The 21966-nt window shown below is 37.9% G+C and overlaps 1 protein-coding gene across 1 annotated transcript; it reads left to right on the forward strand.

The window, feature by feature from the left end:
- The first annotated feature begins 2598 nt into the window (after positions 1-2598).
- LOC308693327 (E3 ubiquitin-protein ligase RNF14-like) lies at positions 2599-21667 on the forward strand. Its single transcript, XM_081370162.1, has 7 exons — positions 2599-2658; positions 11575-11735; positions 12137-12267; positions 12443-12946; positions 13068-13290; positions 19037-19209; positions 19534-21667. Exons 2-7 carry the CDS (start codon positions 11585-11587, stop codon positions 19672-19674), a joined length of 1323 nt encoding a protein of 440 aa, XP_081226288.1. The 5' UTR covers positions 2599-2658; positions 11575-11584; the 3' UTR covers positions 19675-21667.
- Positions 21668-21966: the final 299 nt, after the last annotated feature.

Here is a 21966-nt window from a genome sequence, read left to right on the forward strand (position 1 = left end):
TTAGCTAAACTTGGGAATTTTTAGACGGATCGCAATAGCATTGAAAAAAACAACATTTGTCTGTGTGTGTATGTGTGTGTGTGTGTGTGTGTGTGTGTGTGTGTGTGTGTAAGCATGAATTATTGAGTTAACATGGAAAAACTGGTTTGCTTTAGTGCAGAAAACTGGTAAAAATCAAGAATTTCAAAATGAAAGTGAGCCAATAAGTGGCCTTCTACTGCTCCCTGCTGGCCATTACCAGTACTATTATAAAAATCAGATTTTGTCAAGTGTTTATCACTTCATTTGTACTGACACTTCACATAATTGCTAGTAAAATGGTAAATTATAGACCCACTGTCCTCGCATGAGGACATCATATGGTAAAACATAGACCCACTGTCCTCGCATGAGGACATAATTTTCTGCAAAAACTACTTCCAGTACAAAAACAAATTTTAGTTATTATACTTATTAGGTCCAACTTATCCCAAATAGCAAGAACAATTATAAAATGCACACCAGGCAAGCTCTCGGGTCTCAGGAGGATATATGATCTGTATAGGTGCTGAAATACCTCAATTCTTTGCAATGTTGCATTAAGAAATGTGATTTTTGCACATGGCAAAGAGCCTTTGGTGGATGCTCCTTTTACACTCAATCACAACACCATCACCTATTACTAATTCCCCTGGTAATTGTGGACTGTTGGATATTCTATAAGCTTTTTCACTTTTCTCCTCTGTCCCAACTGTTTAAATGTGTTGCAGCCATCAAAATCAAAATTTGTTTATATTTACAATCACAATTAAGTTGGTCAGTGACAACTTTGGAAATGTTAAAAATGTAATTTGGTCAGTTAAATAAAGCTTCAGGAGAATTAACAAATCACAGATTACTGATTTTACTGCATTTTACAAAATGGCCAATTTGTCTGGAAATGGGGCTGTAGTTTCTTATTCATCTTTTTTTTTTTTTAGAAAGACCTGGGCTGCAACAAGATGACCTGCATTTCCTGTCAACAGTTTCTGCTGGATCTGCCTTGCAGTTCTTAACAGAAACGACCCCTACAGCCACTTCAGAGGCGACACCAATCCGCGCAATAACTTTTAAGTTAAATGCTGACATAAAGTGGTTTTTCTTCACATACAAATAATAAGGCATGTAGATTACGTGCCTGGTTTTAGTTCACCTCTAGAGGGCTGTTTTACTGTAGAACCAAAGACTGTAAACTGTAGACAAGTAAAACCCTCAAGTGCCGGTGCACAGTCTATCAAACTATCACCATTGATTTGAACAGAAAACCACAAATTCCACAAAGTAAATATAAGTGCATATGCGATGTCCAAATTCGCCTATTTATAACATTTAAAGTATGTACTCGTTTTGTAAAGAAAAAGTACGTTTTTAAATGTGTAGCAGTCGGCAAGTCTTGAAACCATAGACCGTTTACTGTATTTTTACTATGCAATCATCTTGTCACGGTCAATGTCTTCATATACTGACTCCACATTTCATTTACTTAACAATTCTTCCTACCATATATAAAAGTAGCTGCATGGTCATGAGTCTTTCAAGCAGAGAACTTTGCTCATGCATGGTTTTGCATAATGATGCATTTGACTAATGGCAAAGTCCACCTTCACAAAGAAATAAAAAAATCCAATACGATTTCAGTTGGACTAAAGAATTTACATTACATTTAAAAAAGATAAATTATTGCTTTAGTCCAACTGAAATTGATGTTTGCATGCAACCACACCGAAACATCATATAGTCACATACTATTCACCCGTATCCAAGATTAGAATTATAAATCCATTTATCATCCACACTTATCCCCAAATCATGTGCACATACATAGTGTTTTTAGAACTGTCTGCATTTTATCTTGACAAACATAAAGGTGCTACGGAATAATGGGATCTCTGTCAACATCTTAATCCTCTTATACAGCTTATCATATTGACTCGTTAAAAGGAATAAAGTGGTATTGAACACTGTTTTTTAGGTACTGGGTCAATAATTCATTTTTAGCTAAAAATTCTGCAAGAAATCCTCCATAGTGTACTATAATCTTCTAATGAAGGTCATTTTTCTTTTTCTGGTTAATATTATGATGCGCTGTTTTAGTACGTTTTTAAATGTTGCACTTAGGAAGATGTTGTGAAGCCATACTTTTCAATTGCATTTGTTTGCTTTGTTATACTAAAGATAGTTGAATTTGTGGTGGTCAGTCTGAGCATCGAGAGAAATGCAACACAAATTGTATCGTCATTATTTCATAGTGTAAGTTTTGTGCATTTTCCACTGACAGCATCAGCAGGATCGTAGAATTTAGTTCTTCAGCATTATGCAATGTCAGCCATGGAACTAGAAATGACACATATTTTAAAATGCCACTTTTAATGAAATATGAAATCACTATTTGAGCAATGAGCATTCATTTCAAACAAATTAGATATTTTAACACGTGTAGCGAGAAATAAAAAAAGAAGAAAGACGATTATGCATAATCACAGACAGTGAAAGAGAAATAATTATAGACGGTCTTGTAATGGAAGGCTTTAAGACCAAGCAGAAAGACTCTGTCAGCTTCTGCCGATATATGACATACACAGGGAATCACACCCAGAAGTGCCGGAACACACGAAGAGCTGGTTAAACTAAGAAGAAGAAGTAAGTAAGAATATTAACCACTTTAGAAGCTTTTAAGTTTATTGGCCGATCGTTCAAAATGAAAACAGTGAACTGAATCAGTCCAGCGTTAAAGTAGTTTTTGACGTAGGCTAATTAGACGTGTTAACCCTTTAATTTAATTTGTCTAGTTATATAGCCTAGTGGAGTTTGCACCTTACAATGTGCTACCGTTTAGGTAAGTAGCCTACCAGTATGCATGTATTGAGCAACAACCCTTACTAAATTTTATCATGCTATACTGAAGAAAAAAAAAAAAAACCCACATGGTTTTAGAGTTAGAGTTAGACCATGGTAACCACAAATTAACCATGTTTTTGTTAGTTTAACCATGGTATTTGTATTTGTAGTCAAACCGTAGGCTACAAGTGGTAGCCTAATCAATCTGTCAAAATACCATGTAGCCTACACTTAGCCTGCTATAATAAATCCATGGTTAATTTTCGTAAGGGATGTTTTGACCAGAATTGATTTCCATATAAATACTACATTTAGTTTTAAATGATATTCGACATTTGTGCACGGGCATAAAGAAGTACTAACAGCCAAATGTTATTATAGCGGCATTATACAGGTGAATGTAGCCTACGGACGCGGAAGCGCATGATAGGGGAGACCGGGGATGGTTGTAACACGGGTCAGTTGTAACAATTCCAATATGTCCAATCAGGAACTAGTTACAAATCACCTGAATCACTTCGCACATGCTCAGTTTAGTTCTTATTCCACATGTAATAAAGTAGAGCCCTGTGGCAGACACAGCACATGTTAGAGTGGAAAAAACAATTTTGAGATAAGAAAGTTACTTTTTTTACTTTTTTTGTTTTTGTTATGGGAATTTCTGCTTTGTAGTTAAACTCCTCAAACTTTTATTATGTTTATTGTGTGTCTGTGTAGATATTTTCCATGCAAGTTGTTAGTGCTAATGTTTTGCCTGTTAGCTGTAAGGTGAGCTAGTTCATGGCTACATGACTCTGGGTTAGTTGTAACAACAAGACTCTGGGTTAGTTGTAACAACAATGAAACATTAATTTTTATTATGGCCAATACTATAGACTGACAGTAACAACCATGCTTACACAAATAGAATGTTTAAGTGTTCAAGTTCAATTTATTATGGTCAATTACTATGACAGAGTAACAACAGAGTCACACACACACACACACACACACACGCGCGCGCGAGCGCACACACACACACACACACACACACACACACACACACACACACACACACACACACACACACACACACAATGTTCAAGTGTTCAATTTTATTAATTATTATTATTTAAAATTTACAATTTTATTATTCAATTTATTATTATTATTTTATTTATTATTTATTATAATTTTATCCATTTATAATGGTCAATTACTATGACTGAGAGTGACAAACACACTGAGACTAAGAGTGACACACACACATCAGTTATATTGAAAAGTCAGAGTTGAATAAAAACCTTTCAAAATAATGTTTTTGTCAAAATCCTTATTTCATTATGTTACATATCACCCCGGTGGATATCATAATGTTACATCTCACCCCAGGTTATGTTACAACTAACCCAGACTATGGGGTGAATTGTAACATTTCACTCCTCGTGTTTGAAACTAAACCATGCATTTTCTGTTTGTGTTGCAAAGATAATAGCTATGTCATTTTATAGCAGACACTTGTAACTAGTTTGGATCACATTTTGAACACACTGACTTCAAAGTACTACAAGATATAGACAGAAAGGTCAAAACTGTTACAACCATCCCCGGTCTCCCCTATTAAGGGACCGTCTGAAAATTTTACCTACTGCGTTAAAACGTCGGCACGGTACAAACTTTCACGCAATGAGTTAACATAAGTGTTGACCCAGGCCAGCTGACAGTCTTGCCTGGGCCCGGGACTAGATAATCTTAGGGATCTCTCCTTTTTCCTTGCTCTTCCTTTCCTCTGCATTAACTATGTTAACAAATACAACTTTTGATTTCAATAATGTAGGCTATTAGAAAAATATTTAGTAGGCTAAATATTAAAATTTACCTTAACAATGCTGTAGAAGTGCAGTAATAGATTGTTAACTAATTTAGTTTACTAGAGTTTAATAAATGCCGTCATTAAAGTGAATGGTTCAAAGGAGTCATTCGTTTGCGTACCAGACGTGTCATTATTAGCCTACGGCACGCATTGTGTGATTACCTCGGCAGTTTAGGACATTGGACAAGATTTCTGTCAACACAGAAAACATTTCATCACTGGATAGGTTTTTCGTTTACTGAAATTGTGGTTTATGTCAGCTGAATGGGCGGAACGCTTTTTGCGGTTTACTATTCTGTATTCTTTTGGGTATTGTCCCGCTGTGCGGTGTCGTAGACATGCAAATAATATCTCATTTCGTTATTCATAATTTGTGAATTCGTGTGACGCGGTCCTCCGGTCCGAAATACGTGTATTTTTTTATACTGACTTTTATTTTTTAATTGCGTATAGCTCCAAAAGTCGGTCACTTAGAAGACTGAACCCAGCTTAATCTTGACCTGCTTGATTTGTGAATTTTTTCACAGCAAAGCTCATGTCCATAAACCGTTTGGTAAGTCCGCTAGACAGGAATTTGGTAAATAGCCGTTCTTCACGTTTAACATCAATTTATAATAAACACACAGACCGCTGGATTACAAAAACACTTGTTTTATATTAAGCTTGATTTGTAAAAACTTTCACAGTTCAGTTTGGGCCAGTTAACCCTTTCCTGAGTGTTTAAGTTAACCATTTTGATTTGTGAAAGGTTCCATAGTGCAGTTTGAGCCAGTTAACCCTTCCCTGAGTGTTTAAATTAACCATTCTGATTTGTGAAAGGTTCCACAGTGCAGTTTGGGCCAGTTAACCCTTCCCTGAGTGTTTAAATTAACCATTCTGATCTGTGAAAGGTTCCACAGTTAAGCTTGGGTCAGTTAACCCTTTCCTGAGTGTTTAAATGAACCATTCTGATTTGTGAAAGGTTCCACGGTGCAGTTTGGGCCAGTTAACCCTTCCCTGAGTGTTTAAATAAACCATTCTGATTTGTGAAAGGTTCCACGGTGCCGTTTGGGTCAGTTAACCCTTCCTTGAGTGTTTAAAGGTCCCATTCTGATCTGTGAAAACTTTCACAGTTCAGTTTGGGCCAGTTAACCCTTCCCTGAGGGTTTAAATGCACCATTCTGATTTGTGAAAACTTTCACAGTTCAGTTTGGGTCAGTTAACCCTTCCCTGAGTGTTTAAAATAACCAGTCTGATTTGTGAAAGGTTTCACGGTTCAGTTTGGGTCAGTTAACCCTTCCCTGAGTGTTTAAATGCACCATTCTGATTTGTGAAAACTTTCACAGTTCAGTTTGGGCCAGTTAACCCTTCCCTGAGTGTTTAAATGCACCATTCTGATTTGTGAAAACTTTCACAGTTCAGTTTGTGCCAGTTAACCCTTCCCTGAGTGTTTAAATGTACCATTCTGATTTGTGAAAGGTTTCACAGTTCAGTTTGGGTCAGTTAACCCTTCCCTGAGTGTTTAAATGCATCATTCTGATTTGTGAAAACTTTCACAGTTCAGTTTGGGTCAGTTAACCCTTCCCTGAGTGTTTAAAATAACCAGTCTGATTTGTGAAAGGTTTCACGGTTCAATTTGTGCCAGTTAACCCTTCCCTGAGTGTTTAAATGTACCATTCTGATTTGTGAAAGGTTTCACAGTTCAGTTTGGGCCAGTTAACCCTTCCCTGAGTGTTTAAATGCACCATTCTGATTTGTGAAAACTTTCACAGTTCAGTTTGGGCCAGTTAACCCTTCCCTGAGTGTTTAAATGTACCATTCTGATTTGTGAAAGGTTTCACAGTTCAGTTTGGGCCAGTTAACCCTTCCCTGAGTGTTTAAATGCACCATTCTGATTTGTGAAAACTTTCACAGTTCAGTTTGGGCCAGTTAACCCTTCCCTGAGTGTTTAAATGCACCATTCTGATTTGTGAAAACTTTCACAGTTCAGTTTGTGCCAGTTAACCCTTCCCTGAGTGTTTAAATGTACCATTCTGATTTGTGAAAACTTTCACAGTTCAGTTTGGGTCAGTTAACCCTTCCCTGAGTGTTTAAAATAACCAGTCTGATTTGTGAAAACTTTCACAGTTCAGTTTGGGTAAGTTAACCCTTCCCTGAGTGTTTAAATGTACCATTCTGATTTGTGAAAGGTTTCACAGTTCAGTTTGGGTCAGTTAGCCCTTCTCTGAGTGTTTAAAATAACCAGTCTGATTTGTGAAAGGTTTCACAGTTCAGTTTGGGTCAGTTAACCCTTCCCTGAGTGTTTAAATGTACCATTCTGATTTGTGAAAGGTTCCACAGTTCAGTTTGGGTCAGTTAACCCTTCCCTGAGTGTTTAAAATAACCAGTCTGATTTGTGAATGGTTCCACAGTTCTGAATGGTTCATTTAAACACTCAGGAAAGGGTTAACTGACCCAAACTTAACTGTGGAACCTTTCACAAATCAGAATGGTTAATTTAAACACTCAGGGAAGGGTTAACTGGCCCAAACTGCACTATGGAACCTTTCACAAATCAAAATGGTTAATTTAAACACTCAGGGAAGGGTTAACTGGCCCAAACTGAACTGTGAATGTTTTCACAAATCAAGCTTAATATAAAACAAGTGTTTTTGTAATCCAGCGGTCTGTGTGTTTATTATAAATTGATGTTAAACGTGAAGAACGGCTATTTACCAAATTCCTGTCTAGCGGACTTACCAAACGGTTTATGGACATGAGCTTTGCTGTGAAAAAATTCACAAATCAAGCAGGTCAAGATGAAGCTGGGTTCAGTCTTCTAAGTGACCGACTTTTGGAGCTATACGCAATTAAAAAATAAAAGTCAGTATAAAAAAATACACGTATTTCGGACTGGAGGACCGTGTCACACGAATTCACAAATTATGAATAACGAAATGAGATATTATTTGCATGTCTACGACACCGCACAGCGGGACAATACCCAAAAGAATACAGAATATCAAACCGCAAAACTATCTTTACTCCTAGAGTGAGCGCGGCCGGGGCGCTTTTCTCTGCTCGTAAGCAGTCATTCTATTCTACATCTCTCACCGATCAAATAAGGCTTTGGCGGGACAAAAAATAGCCTTTTTAATTGTTTAGGACATCTCTAAGGCCTCTATTTTCTTATCTTTTCTTTTCTTTTCTTTTCTTTTCTGAGCACCGGACTCAAGTGCTGACCGGACATTTTGAGCGCAACGTTAGCCTACTGAACTTCAAATCAAATGACAACATCAAATTTTGATCAGTGGCCAAACCATTTTTGTGTTGAGGGTGGGGGGGTTCTTGGCCACTATTTCAAGGACAATTAGGAAGAAAACAAATAAAAAGCTTTTATGTAACTCAAATGTGGCGTGTGTGGCAAACGGCGTGTGTTGACCGGCTGCAGCTCCTGACCATACATTTAGTTGGGGCAGATTCTGGGTTGTATTGTAAGCTATGTATGAATTTGATTAACTACTAGTAATCTAATTTTACCTTCAAATGACTGAACACATGCAGAACACTATTGGCAGAGGTCTAGTGTCCTTGCGTAATTCAGCCTGAGGTTGGCACTAATGCTGATTCAAGCTCTTCTACGACTTGTGGAAAAATTTAAGAGAGGAAACAAAGCCACTTTGATTCTCAGAACAATGACCCTGTCCCAAATGCCACACTTCGTCTGCACTTGAGGTCTTTTGGTCTTGCAATGTCCAACGTGTGCACGTGTCCGTTAAGTCCACAAAACTTTTGGGTGTCCCATTTGTCATTTTAGGAGCTCACTAGCACCCCCTTTGCAACTGATATGCACCATCTCTCCAAGTATGTCTGTGCCCCATGGTAGGCAAACCATGCCCCTTATCTCATGTTATTGTCACGCCCAAACCCGAGGTGAGTATAGGCACTGCCTGCCAGCCGACACCCCCGAGCTACCACACCACCTTGAGGAGCTACCCCGTACCCAAGAAGAGGCGGACGACAAGAATTCTAAGATCAACATGTTTATTTATTTATTTAAAATAAATGTCTTTAGCAGGCTCTTTACTGGACTCAGACAGAGAATGAAGGTGAGTGTACTTCACAGCTTTAGCAGGCTCTTCACTGGACTCGGACAGAGAGAAGGGTACGTATACTTCACAGCTTTAGCAGGCTCTTCACTGGACTCAGATGGAGGATGGAGGTGAGTATACTTCACAGCTTTAGCATGCTCTTCACTGGGCTCAGACAGAGAATGGAGGTTACGTATAACTCACAGCTTTAGCAGGCTCTTCACTGGACTCGAACAGAGAGAAGGGTACGTATACTTCACAGCTTTAGCAGGCTCTTCACTGGACTCAGACGGAGGATGGAGGGTACGAATAACTCACAGCTTTAGCTGGCTCTTCACTGGACTCTGACAGAGAATGGAGGGTACGTATAACTCACAGCTTTAGCAAGCTTTTCACTGGACTCGGACAGAGAGAAGGGTACGTATACTTCACAGCTTCAGCAGGCTCTTCACTGGACTCAGACGGAGGATGGAGGGTACGTATAACTCACAGCTTCAGCAGGCTCTTCACTAGCCTCAGACAGATAATGGAGGGTACGTATAACTCACAGCTTTAGCAGGCTCTTCACTAGCCTCAGACAGAGAATGGGGTTAAGTATAACTTACAGCTTTAGCAGGCTCTTCACTAGCCTCAAACAGATAATGGAGGGTACGTATAACTCACAACTTTAGCAGGCTCTTCACTGGACTCAGACAGAGAATGGAGGGTACGTATAACTCACAACTTTAGCAGGCTCTTCACTGGACTCAGACAGAGAATGGTCACTTCGGCACTTCCGCTTCATGGCTTCCTTTCTCGTGGCATCGGCAACGATAACACCAGCTGCTATTTGAGGTAAGGCTCTTTAAAGAGCCTAAGAGTTATAGTTAGATTCTGCTTTAGCTTCAGGTGCCATCAAACGGGGTCTCTGGTCGTAATCAGTCGCAAGTCCATCACTGACCAATCAGCATTCATTAGCAGAATGCTAGCGTGTTCCGGCCGACAACGGCCCAACCTGTAAGAAATCAAAAGGACATAAGTACTCATTCATTTGACTTTTGGACTATAATCTATATTGAACTTGCGGAATCAACAATAAAATCTACGTTGATTCAATGACAAGCAGGATATAGAGATACATTTAGCCGTCTAGCTCCATAGACTCCCATTCAGTCTGCACTCGCCCGCGATCACCTCCAGTGGAATTCTAATGGAACTGCAATCAAGATCGATACAATGGGGCTGATAGGAAGTGCCAAGGCTCTCCGTAGACGGGCTCTGGTTCGACTTCATGCAGCGTCGATCTGCAGCTAACTTGAAGCAGTGCATGCTGGTTAGAATTTTTTTCTGACTTGAGACAAAGTACCGCGAGAGTGATTCGAGAGCAGCCGATTGGTTCTTTCTGCACAGCTTCTCAAGAGCGGTTGCACAAGCTCTGATGATAACACAACTGTTCCAGATTGGCCGGATTCACAGCGCGAATGATGATAACGTGTTCCGTGTTTATTCTCACACCTTCAGTTCCACTAATGCTCACAAATCTAAATCTAGTAAAATCTCTTTTCATGTAGTCACGATATTATATAGTATCATGTTTATCAAAATAAAACTGATAAAAAAGAAAACGTATTTAAATAGTATAGGCTTATGTTGAACTTTATTCTTTTATATTTGAACTTTTATTGTGTTTTACAAACAGACGCTGTATTAAGCAGTACATAAAGTATTAAATGGAAACGTATCTGGAACGTCTGTGTATTTGACAAATATTGCACTTATTTCACTTCAGCTGTGGTAAATATCAAACACAGTGGACTGGAAGCAGAAAGTGTCCGACTTCACGTCTCCGCTTTTTGAGCTCCTCCCCACAAGCATCCAGCCACAGCGATGTCGAACACACCAGCTGGCTGCGGAAACTTAGGTAGCTGACTTGTTGCATCGATGCCCTATAAGGCAATGACTTTGTAGGCAGGGTTTGCGCATGAAGGTACCTCACAAAACTGATTTCGGAGGCAGCATAATGGTTTAATAATCTACATCAAAATAGAGTGACCTTTGGTGAAAACTAGGTGTATATTTAATTACTAATTACTACAATAGTAATTTCTCACTATAAATGATATCAGAAGTGGAAAACGTTGGTTAAATATGTACATTTACACACACTGTTCACCAACCACAACTTTCAGACACCATCTTTATTTTTTAGCTCAACTGTCACAGAATGGAAAGCACATGATTGTGGGATATCAAAGGCAGTGAAGGATACATCTATGCGGTCTTCAAAACTTAATCAGATGAAGGTATCTCAGGAGACAGGAAGTGAAACTAACATAGGATTCGGACGTGCCTTGAAATGCAGCCTCCGAAGGCAGCAATTATCAGCTTTCAGACACAGCTGCTGATGTTGTCACTATAGTATAGCTCGTCTTCTACTTCACTTTCCTCGCTTTTTAAGCTTCACTATCGCCACCTAGTGATAAGGCATACAGATAGTATAACTTCAGCTGCGTCTCATTTCAGAGGCTCCGTCCTCCGGAGGTCACATTTGAAGGCTGCATTAGTCATCAAGGATGTCTTATTTAAGAAAAGTAACCGTAATAAAGTTAACTGTTTTTCCTTGTGGTTAGGTGTCTAATAGGCCAGAGTCTATTAGGAGCGGTCAGAGACCACTTTTCATGCATTTCCAATCATGGATAAAATACTGTTTTATGTGGACTTTAAAACTATTTAATATTCTACATGCAGTCCCTGCTTTTGCGCTGTCATGCATCAGTTCGCCAGTTAGCAGTCTAAAAATCCATTGGAGAAGTTTCACAATACTTGTTTTTATCTCAGGAGTGTTCAAATGTCAGCTGACCAGGAAGCACAAGCAGATGAACTGCTGGCGCTAGAGAGCATATATGACGAAGTGGAGTTTCACAGGACAGAATCAAGACAGAGGGGCAAGATCCAGCTGTGCCTTGAGCTTCCTCCTAACTTCAGACTGCTAGTCAAGGGTAAGATTTTATGCAAGATTTGCTTACAAATAAATAAATAAGTAAAAACGTACTGTGATTTTGAAAAATATTGTATTTTGAACTATTATTGACTACTAAACCATGATAATAAAACATGATACCAAGGCAAAAAACAGCAGTTCTCGTTCTCAACAATTATGCCTTTTTTTCCAAACACACAATTAAGTCACATTTTTTTCATCGTTGCATTCAAACTGTACCAAAACTTAAAAGTGGTAAGATCTTCCACAATTATTTATTTATTTATTTCTCACAATTCTGACTTTTTAAAAAAAAAACGCAATTGCGAGAAAAAAGTACACGTGTGAGATAAAAAGTAAAAAAAAAAAAAAATTAAGTAAAGTCTTTATAAGCCGATGTTTTGTGCATATTTTTCATAGGAGAGGCATGCGTAGAGTTTGGAATATCCTTTCTACCCCCCTTGGTTCTGAGTTTTGAACTACCTACAGACTATCCTTCATCATCGGCTCCAGTCTTTACTTTAAGCTCCAAGTGGCTTTCAAGAGTTCAGGTTTGTATTTTTAGCACTGATCTTGTGCAATTAGATGATAACATTTAATAGTTTTGTATTTTTATTTATAGAATTATTTGGTATTTTAGTTTTGGGCATGATATTGGCATAATGATAATGGCATAATCATTAAGATAATCTCTGCTCAATTAATAAGTTATTTAATGTCTAAAAGATCACTGCACTTTGCAAGAGACTGGATGGACTTTGGGAAGAGAACAGGGGCAATGTGGTTCTTTTTACCTGGATCCAGTTTCTAAAGGAAGAAACTCTGGAATTTCTGAACATCCAATCTCCCCTCGAGGTCCAAACCATTGGTGGGCAGCCTCACTGTGAATCTGGTCAGAACCAAGCAGAAGACACTGCTGTAGAAAAGAGCAAAGTGCAAGACTTGGACCAGCGAGCAGTCCAAGAAGTTGACCCTCACACAGATATACTAACCCAGCTGCTGGATTTTAATGAAGCTCAGAAACAGAAGGAGTTTGATAGCAAGGTTTTTTCCTGTGGAATCTGTTTCTCTGAGAATCTCGGTTCCAACTCTTTTCTCTTCAAAGAGTGTCAGCATGTTTTTTGCAAGGCATGTGTGAAGGAATACTTTCAGATCCAGATAAGAGATGGCAAAGTCCAGAGCCTTACCTGTCCTGAGCCCGAGTGTATGTCCTTGGCCTCTCCTGCACAGGTAATTTTTCTTGTTTGTGCCTGAGTATGAGCTATGAATAGGTTTTGACTATTAAGCACTTTAGCTGTTTGAACAGTAGTTTAAGAGAAACTAATGCCACTGTACTGCTATTATACTGTAGGTGAAACTTCTGGTGGGTGAAGAGGAATTCGCCCGCTATGACCGCCTCCTTCTGCAGTCGAGTCTGAACCTAATGGCAGATATTGTTTATTGTCCACGCATGAGTTGCTGTATGGCTGTGATGATCGAGCCTGACGCCAACATGGGCATCTGCCCCTCTTGCCGATTCGTCTTCTGCACCCTCTGCAAGCGAGCATATCATCCCCTCTCTCTCTGCAAAGAAGGTAAGATCACAGTGGAGTGGCAATGTTCATAAACACAAGTAGAGTTAGGTCAATCAATTTTATTTGAATAGCGACTCACATTTGTGCATTTAGTAGATGCTTTTGTGCATTTAGTAGCTGGGCTTTCTTGTTAGATAATAATAATAATAATAATAATAATAATAATAATAATAATAATAATAATAATAATAATAAAAATTGCCCATTCACACCAAAAGGGAAAAGTTCTGAAGGAAATGCAAAATCACACCTGTACAACAAACGTTCCAGCTGTGCTTTCATTCTAGAAAAGGATGCAGGAGAAGAAATTTCAACACTGTTACTTCAGCAATAAAAACAAAAAATATTTACACAAATGTGATGTTTATATAAAGTAATTTTTGTATTAGTATATAAGTATGGTTTAATTGGATCATTGAAGGTCAGCAGCAAAGACATTGGATAAAACATTTATTTGTGTTATTTAACATTTAATTATTGCAGGTTTGCGTAATATTCTGAGTTTGCATTACAGTTATTCATTTTTCCATATTTTTTTTGTAATTGAGTAAATGCATGCTCACATATCTAGAACTTTAATAACATCATGCTCACTCATGATTTCTTTCAACATGAGGAGAGGAGAGCAGTCAGTTAATACTTGGGAAAACAAAGGAACCTACTTATTTAGAAAAATTAACTGAGATAATTTGATGTCATTTTAAAAGTAATGTGTTACTTTACTAGTTACTTGAAAAAAAGTAATCTGATTGCGTAAGTAAACGAAAACAATTTCTAAAGCTAGGTCTTCTAAACATTAGATCACTCACACCTAAGGCAGTTATTGTAAATTAAATAGTCACAGATAATAGCTTCGATGTACTTTGCCTTACTGAAACCTGGCTTAAACCAAATGATTATTTCGTCTGATTGGTCGTGGCGGCGGTGTTGCAACAATCTATAGAGATATTCTCAATGTTACTCAGAAAACGGGTTATAAGTTTATTTCATTTGAAGTACTTGTACTAAATGTTACGCTCTTAGATGTTAGAAAAACATCCCTATTATCTCTAGCCTTGGCTACCGTATATAGACCGCCTGGGCCTTACGCTGATTTCCTAAAAGAGTTTGCAGATTTTCTCTCAGACCTATTGGTCAATGTTGATAAAGCATTAATTGTTGGAGATTTTAACATACACGTAGATAATCCAAATGATGCGTTAGGGGCTCCGTTTACAGATTTATTAAATTCCTTTGGGGTCAAGCAAAACATTACCGGACCAACTCATCGTTTTAATCATACACTCGATTTAATTATATCACATGGAACCGATCCAACCGATATAGATATCATTCTACAAAGTGATGATGTCACTGACCATTACATGGTAACTTGCATATTACGTACTCCTGTAATATATCATGCTGCGCCGCGTTATCGATCAGGCAGAACAATACTTCCATCTACCATAGATAATTTTTCAAATTGCTTATCTGATCTGTCTCAGCTGCTCAGTGAACCCAAACAAACAGATGAACTAGAGGAATTAACTAGCACTATGAGCACCATTCCCTCTGGAAAATTGGATATTGTTGCACCCATTAGATTAAAAAAGGTCAGAGAGAAAAGTAAAGCACCATGGTACAACAATAATACGCATGTTCTAAAGAGAGAAACCCGTAATTTAGAGCGTAAATGGAAACAAACTAATTTAGAGGTCTTTAGAATCGCATGGAAAGACAGTATGTTACGTTATAAAAAGTCCCTAAAAGCGGCCAGGGCTGAGCACCTCCGCAAACTAATAGAAAACAACCAAAACAATCCTAGGTTTTTATTTAACACCGTGGCTAGACTAACAAATAAACAGATGTCACCTGAACAAAATATTCCGTTACAGTTTAGTAGTAATGATTTCATGAAGTTCTTCACTGAGAAAATAGAAAACATCAGAACCACAATTGTAAACGTTCAATCCTCAATCGCGCCTTATAATTCAGCCTCAATTATCACCCCACAAGAACAATTACAGTGCTTTACAACTATAGAACAAAAAGAGTTAAATAAATATCACTTCATCTAAAACAACAACATGTTTATTAGATCCTATAACCACTAAACTACTGAAAGAAGTGTTACCTATAGTGGAAGAGCCTCTCCTCAATATTAATAACTCATCTTTATCTTTAGGTGATGTTCCAAGAACATTTAAACTGGCAGTAATAAAACCTCTCATTAAGAAACCACAATTAGACCCACATAATCTAGCAAATTATAGACCCATTTCAAATCTTCTTTTTATGTCTAAAATACTAGAAAAAGTTGTGTCCGCTCAACTGGGCTGTTTCTTGCAAGAAAATGACATCTATGAAAAGTTTCAGTCTGGATTCAGGCCGCACCATAGCACTGAAACTGCGCTCGTTAAAATCACAAATGATTTACTCTTAGCTTCTGACCAAGGCTGTATCTTAATACTAGTTTTACTTGATCTTAGTGCTGCGTTCGATACTATAGATCACACAATACTCTTAGATCGACTACAAAATTATACTGGTGTTCAAGGACAAGCATTAAGCTGGTTCAGATCATACTTATCTGACCGCTACCATTTTGTTTATTTAAATGGAAAAAAAATCGATCATAACTCCAGTAAACTATGGAGTGCCGCAGGGATCTGTGTTAGGCCCTCTGTTATTCTCAATATATATGCTGCCACTTGGAAATATTATAAGGAAACATGGAATTAGTTTCCATTGTTATGCTGATGACACTCAAATATTTATTTCATCACGGCCAGATGAAAACTCTAAATTATCCAAATTGACAGAGTGTGTTAAAGATATAAAAGATTGGATGACGCGCAATTTTCTTTTATTAAATCCAGACAAGACAGAGGTACTAATCATCAGTTAAAAAAAACGCCAACAAAACCTCTCACACTACAACTTTAACATAGTAGGATGTCCTGTTACTTTATCCTCTACAGTAAAAGACCTGGGTGTTATACTAGAGTGCAACCTGTCTTTTGAAAATCATATTTCATATGTTACAAGAACAGCCTTTTTCCACCTTAGAAACATTGCTAAGCTACGTAACATGCTATCAGTTTCTGATGCAGAAAAGCTAGTTCATGCATTCATGACCTCGAGACTAGATTACTGTAATGCTTTATTAGCCAGTTGTCCTGCATCCTTAATAAACAAGCTACAGTTAGTCCAAAATGCCGCCGCTAGAGTACTTACTAGATCAAGAAAATATGATCGTATAACACCAATTTTATCATCACTACATTGGTTACCTATAAAGTTCTGCATTAATTACAAGGTATTGCTACTGACTTATAAAGCTCTAAACGGCTTAGCTCCAGTCTATTTAACGGATCTTCTATCGCCCTATAATCCATCGTGCTCTTTAAGATCACTAAATTCGAGGCTTTTGGTCATACCTAAGATATCCAGATCCACCAAAGGAGGGAGAGCATTTTCACATTTAGCTCCAAAACTCTGGAATAGTCTTCCTGATACTGTTCGTTGCTCAGACTCGCTCTCCCAGTTTAAAACTAGATTAAAGACGCATCTCTTCAGCCAGGCATTCATATAATACTTTTAATCTTACAGATAAATCCGACCTCTAGTTCATATATGCCAGAGGAGAACTGGCCCCCAACTGAGCCTGGGTTCTCCCAAGTTTTTTTTTTCTCCATTAGGTCACCTGATGGAGTTTTTCGGTTCCTTGCCACTGTTGCCTTTGGCTTGCTCAGTTGGGGATATTTGGGGATATTTAATTTAATTAATCAACAATCAACAATCAACAATACTATTGATCAGCATTACCAAACGTGGATGTTTTCCACTAGAAACAAACATTGATGTATTATTTTAATTTAATACTGTGAAGCTGCTTTGATACAATCTGTATTGTGAAAAGCGCTATATAAATAAACTTGACTTGACTTGACTTGACTAAGTTGCGTTAATGTGTTACCTCCAACGCTGTTGTAAGGCCCGATATATTGGTCCAACGAAAGTTCGCCTAGACGGGAAAGCTCACCCGGCCCGGACACGGAAAGGATTGACAGATTGATAGCTCTTTCTCGATTCTGTGGGTGGTGGTGCATGGCCGTTCTTAGTTGGTGGAGCGATTTGTCTGGTTCATTCCGATAACGAACGAGACTCCGGCATGCTAACTAGTTACGCGGCCCCAAGCGGTCGGCGTCCAACTTCTTAGAGGGCCTAGTGGCGCAACGGTAGCGCGTCTGACTCCAGATCAGAAGGTTGCGTGTTCAAATCACTTCGAGGTCACCATTTTGTAAGGCCCTATATATTGGTCCAACACCGGTTCGCCAATACACGGGGAAGGTTATCACGTTTTCTGTCCTCACTCATGCAAAGAATTGGTTGGTTCAATTTGCAATACATTAATCATGTATTCTCTCGTTAATTCATCTGACTCCATAAATGAAAAGGTTTTAAGCTATCTTTGGATCATTAATTGTGAGCGAATGTTTGACTATTCCTTCTAACCATTAAATGAACAATGTCAAAATCAGTTAGAATAATCACATGTAACAATTTAATATTTCAGATATCAGAGATCAATTCCACAATCAATTAAAAATATCTAGAACATGGTTATACATTGGTTACACCAAATAATCTTACCCAGCTTGTACCTGAGAAGAGAGAGAGAGAGAGAGAGAGAGAGAGAGAGAGAGAGAGAGAGAGAGAGAGAGAGAGCGAACACCTTCCTTTATCCTCTTTGACCAGGTGACATGGGGGATGGGGGAGACCACCCTCAAAAGGCTTAACCAGTTTTCTCTAAACTTCTCTAAACCTTATTTCCTTTTATTTTATCTATCTGGATATGAGATATCTGTACCACTCACTTTGAGACATTTCAAATGACACAAAAAACATAACAGTCAATGATAAACATTCACATTAAACCATGTTCTTGTGTGAGTTCTTAGTTGTTTCTGAGAGAAAGTGAGGTTGTATGGGGGAGGTTGAATGTTAAGTAGCCAGCAGGGCCCATTTGTCTCATAGACCAGGCCCCAACCAGTATTTTCAGTCTTACACTGTCTATAAGTGCCTTGGTTAAGGTTGTGGAGAGGCTCTGCAAAGGTTTAGGGCCAGATTTACTAAACAGGGCAAATTGCTGTGAGACCCCAATAAAAGCAGGATGGGAGTGGAAAGTTCTGCAGGTGATTTACAGACAATGCACAAATCAAAGAACACAGAAGCAGCAGCTCATTTCCATTTAGACCAAAGCAATCTACCAAAAGCATTGTATCTATCGCAGTCATGTCAAGTGTAAAATGGGATAAGACATGCTTTTTTTGGCTTTAAATGATGAGGAAAATAGAAAATACCAATAAATTGACCCACAAACCAAAGTAAATCACTTTGCGTGATTTATTCAAATACTCTCCTCCCAAAAATTTCGGGTCTGAAATTCAGCTAAAAAAATAACAGTGTCCACACCTATTCATTGCTAATATTTCACTGCGTGCCTTTAGTAATCCAGACATTTTCATGCTGCCCTGGGTGCCATTAGTGTTGTAAAACACCACCTGAAAAGTGTTCAACTGAAGGGGTTTGCAAGGATTACTTGCTTTTCACAATACACAAAAACACAAGCGTCCTTACAGAAAGTTTTTAGCGGACTGTCATTAGAATAAAATATTTTTTATAACAGTTCACAGTTCACTTTATTAGCCATTTGCAGTGTAAAACTGCAAACTGTAACATTTCTGCATTTCTTTAACAGAGGAGCTTCGCAGGTTGAGGGATGAGTACCTTGCTGCCAGTGAAAAGGAGAAGGAACAACTTAAAAAGAGTTATGAAATGCTGGAAATTCAAAGAGCAACGGAAGAGTCGTTAAGCGAAGACTGGGTGATGGATAACTCTAAAATCTGCCCTTCCTGTTACATTAACATACAGGTCAGCAACTACTAGCTCATGACTGCAAACAGACATTTCACTTGTGTGGTCCTAAAGGTGTGATCCTTAGAAAAATAATTATATTTTCTCTTTTTGTTGACTGAGAAAAACAATAGACACAGAAGCAGAATTATTGGGGCCTTGTATATAAGACACGTGCATGATCGGATTTGATCCTAAATTCCATCAATTTGTTATTCATTAAAAGTGAATCTAAAAATACGGTAAACAATACTGCTTGAAATGTAGAAATCCATCAGTTATTGTAATCTGAAACTTTCCAAAAACTCCCTGACTTTTTTTTATTCTTTTTTTTTTTTATAGAAAATAGAGGGCTGTAACAAGATGACCTGCTCCTCTTGTAGTCAGTATTTCTGCTGGATCTGCCTTAAAATTCTCGACAGAAGGGACCCCTACAGCCACTTCAAAGACTCTGTGTGCAACCAGGTAGACATCGACGAATAGTGGCTTTTGCCTATACGTTAACTAAAAAATATGGCAGATGTTTTTAGTTTGTCTTTTGTTTGTGTTCAGGTCTTATTTTGTAGTTTCTCACAGACATGTTTCCTGGTTATGTCGTGATTCCCCTGTTCCACATGTGATCTTGTAATGTGTTTCCTTTGCTCTGAGGTATCGGGTCCGATACTGTGATTGGGTACTCATTAAAATGCTCCGATACCAACATTTGCTTGTGACAAAAAAACAAACAACACAAACAATAGAGCAAACAGAGAGCAGAATGGATATATCAGAGAAGGATGTCTATGAAGTTAATGTATCGAATTAATAGAATGTTAAACAAATGAAATATTTATACATAGCTGCTGTGCACGAGCTGATAAGCGAAACACGGAGTGGATTGAGAGCGCAGCGGCACAGACGCGCAAGCTTGTCGAGCACGCATCCCTTTTTCATTGACATCGCTGGAAAGTTTGTAGTTCGGTCGGATAGGGTGATAGCAAAAAAGTAAAATGAGGAGCATATTACTAACATTAACTGACAGTAAAGAGAGTTGCATGATCTTGTTTGATGATTGTTCACTCAGCATACATGCGTCATTTGAATTAAAACTAAATCGTATGCAAGTAAAAACATGAAATGTTACATGATTTATGTATCTACCTTTTTTTTCAATGCAGAAGTAAGGTGTTTTCTGTGAATGTACGAGACTTTCGCCCTTTCGCGAGAATTTATTACCTGCTATAGGGAAATAATGAGAAAATATAAAGGCTTTCAAAGTGCAGTAAACTGTAAAATAGTACATTAAAATAATATAGTAGGGAATGAATAACATGTTGCAATATCAAGCTGCATAACAAGCTGTTTTGTACAGCTAAAAATAACTGGAAGCAAATTACGCCGGAAGCCAGACACATTAAAAAGTACAAATGACCTTGCCGCGCTTACCTGAAAAATAAGGTGGAAAGCGAGTGGTTCTTTATATTATTACAGAAAGACGGTACAGTAATCCCAGAATGCTGCCTCAGACAACATGTGAATAGCCTATTGAATCTTGTTCTCTTTCATGTCTTCATGTGCTTGAATGGACAAATTCACACAAAATTATGTCAAAATGCCCATATAGGCAAGTCTCCTTGTCTTAAGTGAACGTAAACAGTTGAAAAGAATACGCGTGTATGTTGGATGCCTGCAGCTCTTAAAGTGACAGCAGCCTAATACACTTACTGCTGTCTTTGTCCTCAATATTTAACTAACAACAAAAGAGAGAGAAAATCGTTCGCTGCTCTTGACTGGTTGAGCCCTGCTGGAGCAGCTCTAAATATTCACTGTGCTATTTAATTAAAGATAAAATATGATAGCCTAGAGAAATAATATGAACAGTGAAAGTAACAGAAGCTCCTACAATAAATTTTATCAGGCATAATTAGGCATGAAAATAACTGAAGGAAATATGTATTTGCTAAGCCAACTAATTTGATTTTATAATCTTTTGGTTTCTCTTCCCATTTTTTTTTTTAATTAAAAATGCTATGAAAATACAGGTAAGATGATCTCGGCAAGTAAAAAAAAAAAAAAAAACAGTGCATCCCTACTTTGCTATATGTGTTATGTTTTCATTGGTCTATTCTACTCAAGTGTTTCTATGTTCAGTTTAGTCATTAGCTTATTGTTTGATTATTCCAGGTGTTCCTTATTATGTGATTAATCCATGTATATTTAAGCCCTCTTGTTTGCCTTACCTTGTTGTGTATTGTTACTGTCTATCTGCTGCTGGTGAGTCTCATGTTTCTTTGCCAAGTCAACTCTTTGCTTGTGTTCATGTTTGGATTGAATAAAACTGCATGTTGGTTCTTCAACTTGTCTACAGTGGACTGATTTGTGACAGCAGATATCTGATTGATGAGCAATAACATAACAATAACAATATGTATTGTTACAAAAAATAACAATAATGATTTAACCATGAGAACATTTGTAACTATTAAACTGAATGCATAAAAATGGCTAAGCTTCATCACTACTGACACGCTGATGACACAATGTTTTTTTAAAGGAACACTCCACCATTTTTTTTTTTTAAATAGGGCTTATTCACATTCTTTCCTACATTTAGATTGGTGGGTAAATGCACTTTTGTCTCAGTGCATGCATTGTTTTAGTTTGACAGGGTCGGCGCTAGCTTAGCTTAGCACAATGAATGGAATCCTTTGTTGCCAGCTAGCATGTCCTGAGTAAAAGTGATAAAAAAAAAAAAAAGAAACCCACGTAATTACTTCTTGTGGCCTGTGTATTCAC

Source organism: Scardinius erythrophthalmus, assembly GCF_964197995.2.
Source record: "Scardinius erythrophthalmus genome assembly, chromosome: 7".
NCBI lineage: Eukaryota > Metazoa > Chordata > Actinopteri > Cypriniformes > Leuciscidae > Scardinius > Scardinius erythrophthalmus.

Excerpts from the sequence above, each read along its gene's own strand:
- LOC308693327 (XM_081370162.1), top strand. The coding sequence starts at position 11,585 with ATGTCAGCTGACCAGGAAGCACAAGCAGATGAACTGCTGGCGCTAGAG. Across the intron at positions 12,268-12,442 it reads AGTGGCTTTCAAGAGTTCAG|ATCACTGCACTTTGCAAGAG; the intron begins GTTTGTATTTTT and ends AATGTCTAAAAG. Across the intron at positions 12,947-13,067 it reads CCTTGGCCTCTCCTGCACAG|GTGAAACTTCTGGTGGGTGA; the intron begins GTAATTTTTCTT and ends ATTATACTGTAG.